At 40.1% G+C, this 9633-nt stretch overlaps 2 protein-coding genes across 2 annotated transcripts; one reads left to right on the plus strand and one right to left on the minus strand.

Annotated features, from left to right (window-relative positions):
* Positions 1-6: 6 nt before the first annotated feature.
* Positions 7-1539, minus strand: LOC104945221 (DNA-directed RNA polymerase II subunit RPB1-like; the record flags this gene model as incomplete). Its single annotated transcript, XM_010770856.1, has 5 exons — positions 1464-1539; positions 1331-1374; positions 1117-1262; positions 632-872; positions 7-493 (listed from the first exon to the last, which is right to left on the minus strand). Coding segments are annotated over exons 1-5 (935 nt in total), but the record flags the coding sequence as incomplete, so codon positions are not given.
* A 652-nt stretch (positions 1540-2191) lies between these two features.
* Positions 2192-7211, plus strand: LOC104945220 (neutral cholesterol ester hydrolase 1-like). Its single transcript, XM_010770855.1, has 5 exons — positions 2192-2473; positions 3360-3582; positions 3738-3807; positions 4363-4534; positions 4723-7211. Exons 1-5 carry the CDS (start codon positions 2339-2341, stop codon positions 5341-5343), a joined length of 1221 nt encoding a protein of 406 aa, XP_010769157.1. The 5' UTR covers positions 2192-2338; the 3' UTR covers positions 5344-7211.
* Positions 7212-9633: the final 2422 nt, after the last annotated feature.

Below are 9633 nucleotides of genomic sequence, written 5' to 3' on the forward strand. Positions count from 1 at the left end.
TGAAGCTCTGGTTGCTTGGGAGGGTAGCTTGGCTGCTGGGGCAACTGAGGCTCCGGATGCTGGGGAGGGTAGCTTGGCTGCTGGGGCAACTGAGGCTTCTGGGGAGGGTAGCTTGGCTGCTGGGGCAACTGAAGCTCCGGTTGCTGGGGAGGGTAGCTTGGCTGCTGGGGCAACTGAGGCTTCTGGGGAGGGTAGCTTGGCTGCTGGGAAGGGTAGCTAGGCGGCTGGGGCAACAGACGCTTCTGGGGAGGGTAGCTTGGCTGCTGGGGCAACTGAAGCTCTGGTTGCTTGGGAGGGTAGCTTGGCTGCTGGGGCAACTGAGGCTCCGGATGCTGGGGAGGGTAGCTTGGCTGCTGGGGCAACTGAGGCTTCTGGGGAGGGTAGCTTGGCTGCTGGGGCAACTGAGGCTTCTGGGGAGGGTAGCTTGGCTGCTGGGGCAACTGAGGCTCCTGCTGCTTGGGAGGGTAGCTAGGTTGCTGGGGCAACAGTCGCTCTGGCTGCTTGGGAGAGTAGCTTGGCTGCTGGGGCAACTGAGGCTTCTGGGGAGGGTAGCTTGGCTGCTGGGGCAACTGAGGCTTCTGGGGAGCGTTGCTTGGCTGCTGGGGCAACTGAGGCTTCTGGGGAGGGTAGCTTGGCTGCTTGGGAGGGTAGCTAGGTTGCTGGGGCAACAGTCGATCCGGCTGCTTGGGAGGGTAGCTAGGTTGCTGGGGCAACAGTCGATCCGGCTGCTGAGGTTTGTAGTTCTGTAGTTGAAGCTGCTGAGGTTTGTAGTTCTGTAGTTGAAGCTGCTGTGGTTTGTAGTTCTGTAGTTGAAGCTGCTTAGGTTTGTAGTTCTTTAGTTGAGGCTTTTGATCGTACACAGTCATCTGTGGCTGTTGAGGACAACAACAAAAAAATGTACCTTTATTGATACCCACAGGGAAACTCAGGTGTGTCAGCAGCAACAGAAATGAAAAGTAAAAAAATTTGGAAAACGCAGTATAAATTAAAATGAAAGGTGTAACATGTATAGTACAAGGATGAATTAAGGATTCCAGGCAAAGATTGGAAAATAAGTTGCTGAAAAACATTTTTAAGATGGTAATTCGTAATGTGTGGCATGTTGTAGCTGCTCACCTTGTATGCATTTGAGGTTGAAGCAATACCGTGCGGCCAAGCGCTAGATGAAGACCAGTCTCCAATGTTGAAGCCACTTGAATCTGGGCGATAGCCTGCAACTGGCACATCATCTCCATACTCCTCAGTAGATCTAATAACGCGAACTGTAGAACAAATGTTTTTTAGCCCATGCAGAAAAAACCAAGCAGCTTCACAACGTGACTAAACTTACAATTTGCTTGATTTCCCCCAACAGCCAAGGACATCAGCAACCATCTAAACAAGAAAATCCAAAGTTACTATCATATACTGTAAGAATGAGTTTCACAATTTAAATAATTACACAAACATCTTGTAAAACTTACCTGAGGAGGAACCCCATAGCAACAGCTAGCAGAGTCACTTTGTCTGAACACCAAACCACTCAACTGAACCAGTCAGAAAAGAAGACGTGACTGCTGAACCTCAGGAGCCCTTTTTAAGCTCACCCATCTTTCCTTGTTGATTAGCTGGACATAGGAGTCATTAAAGGCAGGTGTGTCTAATTGGCTGATGTCCAGTGCATTATGGGAACTATCCAGAGGCCATTTGCATTTCACTCTTTCCGTATGTTTAAAAAGGTTGTTGCAAAACGTTTGGTATCCTCTCCTCAAAGTACAACAGCACAATATACTTTTTGTAAACGTATACCTTGTCATTATTATGTTTTCTCAGTCACACTTAATATCATGACTTAAACATTTACAGGATAAATCACATGCATTATAAAACAGACACATATCTGTTTGTTATATGGCTCTTAAAACTTCCAATTTAATATAATATATATTTGATAAATATTTGATGAATTAGACCAAGGTACGATAAACATAACCAATTATAAATTGAGAATATATAATGTATCTGTATATATATATATATATATAAATCAAAGGTGTCTTTTCTATACATAATATATGTTTTCATTAATAAAATAAACTACATTTCCCATCAGCAACCACATTACCTAATGCATAATCTACTTCCTGGAAACAATTTTCAAAATAAGAGAATGTCTCTATTCTGTTTGCAGTTGCCGCTATGAGATTGACTGCAAATCTTTATATCAGCTTTTATTTTGAAATTGGGGTCATTCCTCCGTATGTTGTCAATCCCTTGCGGAGACACCGATCGCCTGCAGCCGGTAGAGTGTAATCCGTGTGGAGAACGGTGGGCTTTTGACAGGTAAACTACCGCCGCGATGAGGCTCCGTTTGGCCGTAGCCGTGCTGCTGTCGGCGGCCGCTTACTACGTCTACCTGCCGCTACCGAGCGGGGTGAGCGAGCCCTGGAAGCTGATGCTGCTGGACGCGCTGTTCCGGAGCTTCATGCAGGCGGTGAGAGCCGGAGGATAATTTAAACTAAACAGGTTGTTGAGAGGGGAACAGCGAGCCGTCAGGGTTATGGAATTACAAGAAAACACAGTATCCACAACAGCCACCATGCACATCTTGAATTTGTATACTGTCCTAGATTTATATGTCTCTGCCCTTGTAGTATAAATCTATATTTCTCTTGCTACTTTTTTTTTCTTGTATAGAACATTTTCACTTATCCGGAATATTTTATATTGTGTATTATTTGTGATATATGTATTTTCTACTGTAGATATGTTTTTGCTGTATTTTATTATGTCTATCATTTATTATACCTTTGAAATAGTGTAATGCCTGAACACACTGCTGCTGTAACACAATCATTTCCCAACTTTTATTACATATCTAATCCATCTATCTATTTAGAAGTGAGGAGAGATTAATGTGACAGTACATAAATATTAACATAAAACAGGAGAGGTGACAGCAGCACAACATTTATTAATAGAAATGTTGTATAACGTAAAAAATAGTATGTTAGTATTCAGCTAAGCTGTCCTTAAACATCCAAATCCTATAATCTTATGCAGCATTGTGAGGCAACAAGTTTCTACTCGAGTTTAAAGTGCAGGGCAGTTTTCACACCCTGCTCATTCTTTCCATCCAGCCTGTCAAGCTTTTTAACGGCAGGGAGGGGCTCCAGACTCAGAGAGTGATCACACCTGATTTACATTTAAATTAATCAATAAATACTAAGTTGTACGCTTAAGGATAAAACATGTATGGAAGTTACGTTGTCACCAGAAGTGTTCTACCAATACAATTTTGATTTCAGTGTCTTTTCTTTACCCAGGAATGAAAACATTGTTCTCCTTGAAATAACTGCCATGTGTGTTTGTATTTTCAGAGTGACGTGGCCCACGCTCTGGGTGTGTGCCATCGGATCCACCTGTTGAACCACGTGGTGTCCTGGGTGGAGGAGATCGAGGCTCGCTCCTGCCCCGCGGTCCACGTGACGGACACCGCGCTGGGCGGCGTGCCGACCCGAGTCTTCCAGCCCAAAGGAGGCAAGCAGCTGAAGAGAGGAGTCATATATTTCCACGGTGGAGGATGGGCGCTTTGCAGTGGAAGTGAGTGTTAAAAAGTTGGAAAGATGCCCAAAGAAAAAGGAAGATTGACAATGAACATTTCAACTTTTTGGGTTAACATGTATCACTGTGGAAAGCCAGTGGGACATGTCATAATTAGAGTATTGTTGACATGATATCACTTATCTGCCTCACAGGGATGCGATCATATGACCATCTTTGTCGTAAAATGGCGGAAGACCTGGACTCTGTCGTCATGTCCGTGGAGTAAGTTCTGTCACTTTGCAGCAAATGTAATCTTGTTATTAATTGTCAATATTTTGCGGAGTATAAAAACCACAATCGTTCCAAAACAGAGAAAAAAGTTCTTAAAAATAGTGTATTGGAAAACATATCTTTCCAAAGGTGCCTTATTATCTTCAGTTTTTAATATGAAACAGTTGGTTACCAGTGTTTCATTAATTTGTGAAAAAAAAGTATCAGATTTGAAAAAGTGTTTTAATTTAATGAATTACTTTAATTGGATCTACCTTGTTTTCTTTTTGTCCATCTCTTGTCACTTTTTACTAATCATTTTGAAGCATAATCTGAGCTCTAGTGCAAACAATAGTGTTTACATTTCTAATTACATCAGCATTAATGTAGACTAAGATGGTTGCGGATATAAAATCTGGAAGAAAACATATTTAAAACTGAAAAATTGGATCCCACTTATAAGTGTCAATTCAACAGAAACACCAGACCTGCCGTATCTTTGAATCATGTTTTAAAGTGTTGCATACAATTCTAATCTTGATGTTCTTGTATTTCCTGTGCCTATAGTTACCGTCTCGCTCCAGATGCGGTGTTCCCGGCGCAGTATCACGATGCGTTAGCGGCGTCCCGGGCCTTCCTGTCTGCTGAGCTTTTGGAGCGCTACAGCATCGACCCGGAGAGGGTGTGTGTGTCGGGGGACAGCGCAGGGGGAAACCTGGCTGCTGCTGTGGCACAAGAGGTAGAAAAACAAACACACACATAATAATATGACATATTAGCAGTAAGTTAAATCTCCTTCTAAAAGAGGAAAACAAGTGCTCTGTTGTTGTGTTAAACTGTGAATTGCTTCAACTATTAGCAGTCCCAGAATGTCATGAGTTTAGATTTCATTGATGAGTTGTGAAATAGCCCTGCCTTTGTCCACAGCTCAGCTCTGACGACGCTCTGACGGTGAACTTCAAGCTGCAGGCGCTGATCTACCCCGTGCTGCAGGCGCTCGACTTCTACACCCCTTCCTACCAGCAGAACCGGGACGTGCCCATCCTCTACAGGCCCATCATGGCTCGCTACTGGCTGCAGTACCTGGGGGCCGACACCTCCCTGGAGCCCCTCCTGCTGGCCAACAACCACAGCTCCCTGGACCAGCCGGCCCTCAGCAGCAGCATCCGCTCCAAGCTGGACTGGACCGCTCTGCTGCCGGCCGAGCGCAGGAAGCACTTCCAGCCGGTGGTGAGAGAAACGGGATCGCCGCGGGTCATGGGCGAGGTTCCCCAGCTGATTGACGTGAGGGCGGCACCGCTGCTGGCGGAGCAGGGGGTTCTGGGTAGGACGCCCAAAGCATACGTCATGACGTGTGAGTTTGACGTGCTGAGGGACGACGGGCTGATGTACGTCAGGCGGCTGCAGGACGCCGGCGTCGCGGTGACAAGCGATCACTACGAGGATGGGTTTCATGGCTGCATGGTGTTTGCGTATCTTCCGATGATGTCTAAGGTTGGATGGAGAAGCATGAACAACTACATCCACTGGCTGGACCAGAATCTGTAGACGGAGATCGAGATCCTCTTGAAGTCGTGGTTGCACCAAAGGTGGACCGGAGCAGTGAGGCTGGTACTTGAGAGCTCCTTCGAATCGGTGATGAGGAGACTTTGATGAAATGGTGGTTTAGGTAAAAACAATCCTGACCTGTAACACAGAGCATCAAAGGTTTGATCGACTGTACCCTGAGCAACACGCCAAACAAGACATACAACTACCTACATTACAACCATCTATCTTTGAGCATTAATGTAAGAAAACATGCTGTTTCCCTGGAGGACTCAACAAACACCTGAACATCTTCCTTGAGCACTTCTGCCACACTGTACACACACAGAGGTCTTTAAAGCAAGTATATCTACTCTTCACCGAACCTGAAAACCAAAACATTTCCAATAAAATGTAACCAAAGAAAGGAGTACCTGAATTACTTTTCCAAAAAAGAAAAAAGTTCTATGCAGTTTGAGTCAATACTAAATAGCAAATTGTAGGATATATTTTCATAGTCAGCTCCAATTTGTTTTTAAATCCTTTCAAGTTTGTTTTATCCTAATTTTAAATAAATAAACACACACCTGCATTTACAGAACTAAAAGTATATAATATATATATTTTATAACAGGTTCAAAAATTGTATTTAAAACATAAAATGTACGAAAAGTATGGGAGAAAATCTAATAAAAAAAAACACCAATCGCACCCAATGTATTATGTTATTTATCCATGTATTTCTTTATGTAACCTTTAGGGATAATCACACAGCTTTCCATGTTTTTCGCGCCAGAACCAGAAGCAGGACAATATCCAACAACTTCTGGGGAAATAATATCAAAAAATATCTTTTACTCATTTAAAAAAACTCTAGTATATTTTTGTAAAATCCAATTATGACTACTTTTAGAGGTCAAAGTCTCTCACTTGTTCTTTTATGAAACATCCAGCTTGCACACACACACATAACAAAGCCTGTCAAGATTACTGAGTGTGCACGTGGTAAAAGTATGCCAGAGTTCACAGCTGCGTATACTTACTGTATTGTGAAATATTGTATGTTTTGAAACGTGTCCCTGACTTCCTGATGACCACTGTACTGCAGAGCCAATGCAATGATGTTAATGATAGCTGTGAAACGTATGCGATGAATTACTGTATCACCGAGAGAGCACAGATCCCAAAATGGACTATCGTGTTTCTGCCGCTGGCCCAAAACTAATACAATGAACCAACGACAGCGTGTGACTGACTGTTTTCTGGCTTTGGGCCCAAAACGCCGCGAGCCAGCAGTACTGCAGAAACACTGAGACAAGGGGGGGGTCATTACTTCACATTTACCAGGAAGAAATGTTGAAATTGTAAAACTGGCAATCATTTTCTCCTTTTTCTTTTTTAGAGGAAATTGGATTTCTGTGAGGAATGTCCCAACCATACTCATGCACATGTTTTGTACACATTCTAGTAAAGAGTGACTATGTTTAATATACTTATTTAGGCAAATATTATATCTAACACAATTAGTGACAACACAATATTTGTATAATGTACTGTATGTGTTTTCTCATGTGGGGTTTATCTTGGAGATTTTTCTGCCAGGGTAAGACGAGAACTTATAGCAAAAGTGTGTTTTTAGTCACAATTCATAACAGAACGTTTTAATATATACATTAACGAGTTGAAGCACAAAAAAATTATTAACTGAATATATAATGGGAAAAGAATATACAGATTATCAAATTATAAACAAGACATTTTGTGAGGTATATCCAAATGATTCAAGAATAAAAACTGTGAAAAAGTTATTTAGGGTAACTATGCAAAGTGATGATGCAGTATGAATATTTGTAAAAGGTATACAATTACATATAAAATATATGATTGTCTTTTTGTTGTTTTTGGCTTTAAGAAAAGAACATTTGCAGCTTTTTTCTTAATAAACACACTGATGAGGGAAATGTAATCAGCAACATTTGAGTCTCATTGTAGAATAGAGTAGTCACATTTTCAAATCATTGTAGACTGATTTTTGTAATTTTCTTACACTTTGTTGACTAAAAGACATATTGAGAAAATAATCAGCACATTTTTCAATAATGAAAACAATCTCACCACGGGTCCATCGCTCTTCAGGAGGTGTGAGGATCATGTGAAGCACAAGACGTTAGACTTCTTCTCCATGTTGACTTCAAATCTAAGATAATGAAAATGAAATGGACATTTTACATTATATATTTTATCAAATGATGGATTCACATTTTAACGTCAATGTCAAACAATAACATTTCCAAACTGACAAACTTCACTAAAAGAACACAAATAATGAGAGCAAAATATCTGCTAGAAAAGAGAGTATTGTTCTGTTAGCGTAAACTTCAGGTCATTGCCACCCTGCCAGTGTTATGTTATTTTGTTTGTTTACTTGTGCTATTGGAGCGTGTTCACTTCCTGTGGGGGTTGCAGTGTTTATAACATGCAAGCTAATGTGAGCAGAGTTCACTCAGTCACCAGATGTTGTTGCTTGAACTTGAAATGGCAGTAACTTGATTCCTTTTTGCTATAACAAATGTTTGATATCTGTGATCAACAGGGTTCGAGGGGGGAATTAAAAATGTAACATGTTCATATTTTGCGATTTATTTATGAGAACATATTTATATTGAAACGCATATTAAAATGATTGTGTTTCCTTGTTTTGAGAAAGATCACAATTCACACATTAGTGAGGAAATCATTTGATTTATTCATTATAACAGGTTTGAAATGTAGCTGTCCCCTTCAAGCATCAAGTATAATAAAACGAAATAGAGTTTACTTGAAAATATTTAATTTATTCATCATACTTTTAAATTAGGTATTAAAAAAATATTGCAGTTTATTATGTATTATTAATGTATAACTTATGTTACTGATTATAATTAGTTGCCATAGGTACTAAAATATAATGAATATGTTCATTATTTAATTATATTGAAGATATGTCAAGTGTATTGTGTCTTTTTAGTTTAATGCAATAATCGTTTAGTAAGTTATATTCATCATATTAATGGTAAAAATATTGATCCCTTTATAATTATAGATCACTTTAAATTGCTGTTTGAATGTGAATTATACCTAATGATCATTATAGAAAATTAAATACATTTTTAAAATACTTTTATTTAAATATTTATTATTTAAAAATGTTTACCTTATGCCAATATAGAATAGAATATAATCGTTTAATATCATTATACATGTACAATGAGATAATAATATATAATTTATCATTATCGTTTTTGAGTGATTTGTAATTTAATTATTAGTTATTAATTTAAACCAGGGGTGGGGAAACACCGGCCTCCGGGCCGTATACGGCCCACGAGACCATTTGGTACGGCCCTCGAGGTAATTTATAAACATACGCAAAAAAGAAAAAAAATTCAAGAAATCTAGATCGCAAAATAATTAAACAAGCTTGTTTTTCCTGGCCAAGTTCAGGGTCCTTGAACACAACACGAGCCTCACGTGTCAGTTACGTGGTATATGTCTCGTCTGACAGGAGTGTAGTTCTAACGGAGAGCACCAGAACAAGGCTCCGGGCCGGGACTTCACAAATTACAATACCCATAAGGAGCCGTACACATGCCGCAGTGTCTGCGTGGCTGTGTCTTTAGTTGAAAGCCCAGTGGCGATCTGTTCATCTGTCAAACTGATCATACAGTCAATAACGTTGTTGTTATTAGCATCTGGTTAGCTAGCTATGCTAACAAATCTAAGAAGCTTTTTCTACAACCAGTGAGGTAAAGGCACATCTTTATATGATCATTATAGTTATACAAAAATAAGAGAATAAAGTAAACAGGTATAAAATACTATATGACAGTAAAAAAAAGTTGTTATTAATAAACAAGAATACAATTTAAAGGGGGAGTGATTTGTAAAATATCCATAAAGAAAAAGAAGATCTGTTTTCAGTTCTGTTTCATATGGGTGTTGAGACAGGTATCCATAGATCTCTTAATGTTGCTCTCAAAGTGCACCAGATTGATGCTTTTAACTTCAATATTTAAAAAAAAATCTTCCCGGATGGGCCCCCCCTAGAGGAGGTTAGGTTCCCCCACCACTTAAATCATGTCCACATGAAACTAAATACATTTGCACACATCTTGTGTCCATATATTTCTGTTTTGGTGGTAATGCCACAACCGTGCACGTGAATGCACGCGCGAGTCATGGTAAAATATCTGGATTAAGAGATTGCTTTTTCTTTGCAAATGAATGGGCTGTGATTTTAGTGTTTTTAAGCAGAGGTCAATAATTTGTACG

The sequence above is a fragment of the Notothenia coriiceps genome, unplaced genomic scaffold, assembly GCF_000735185.1.
Source record: "Notothenia coriiceps isolate Sejong01 unplaced genomic scaffold, NC01 NC01_scaffold00009294, whole genome shotgun sequence".
Lineage (NCBI taxonomy): Eukaryota > Metazoa > Chordata > Actinopteri > Perciformes > Nototheniidae > Notothenia > Notothenia coriiceps.

Excerpts from the sequence above, each read along its gene's own strand:
- LOC104945220 (XM_010770855.1), top strand. The coding sequence starts at position 2,339 with ATGAGGCTCCGTTTGGCCGTAGCCGTGCTGCTGTCGGCGGCCGCTTAC. Across the intron at positions 3,808-4,362 it reads TCTGTCGTCATGTCCGTGGA|TTACCGTCTCGCTCCAGATG; the intron begins GTAAGTTCTGTC and ends CTGTGCCTATAG. Across the intron at positions 4,535-4,722 it reads CTGCTGCTGTGGCACAAGAG|CTCAGCTCTGACGACGCTCT; the intron begins GTAGAAAAACAA and ends CTTTGTCCACAG.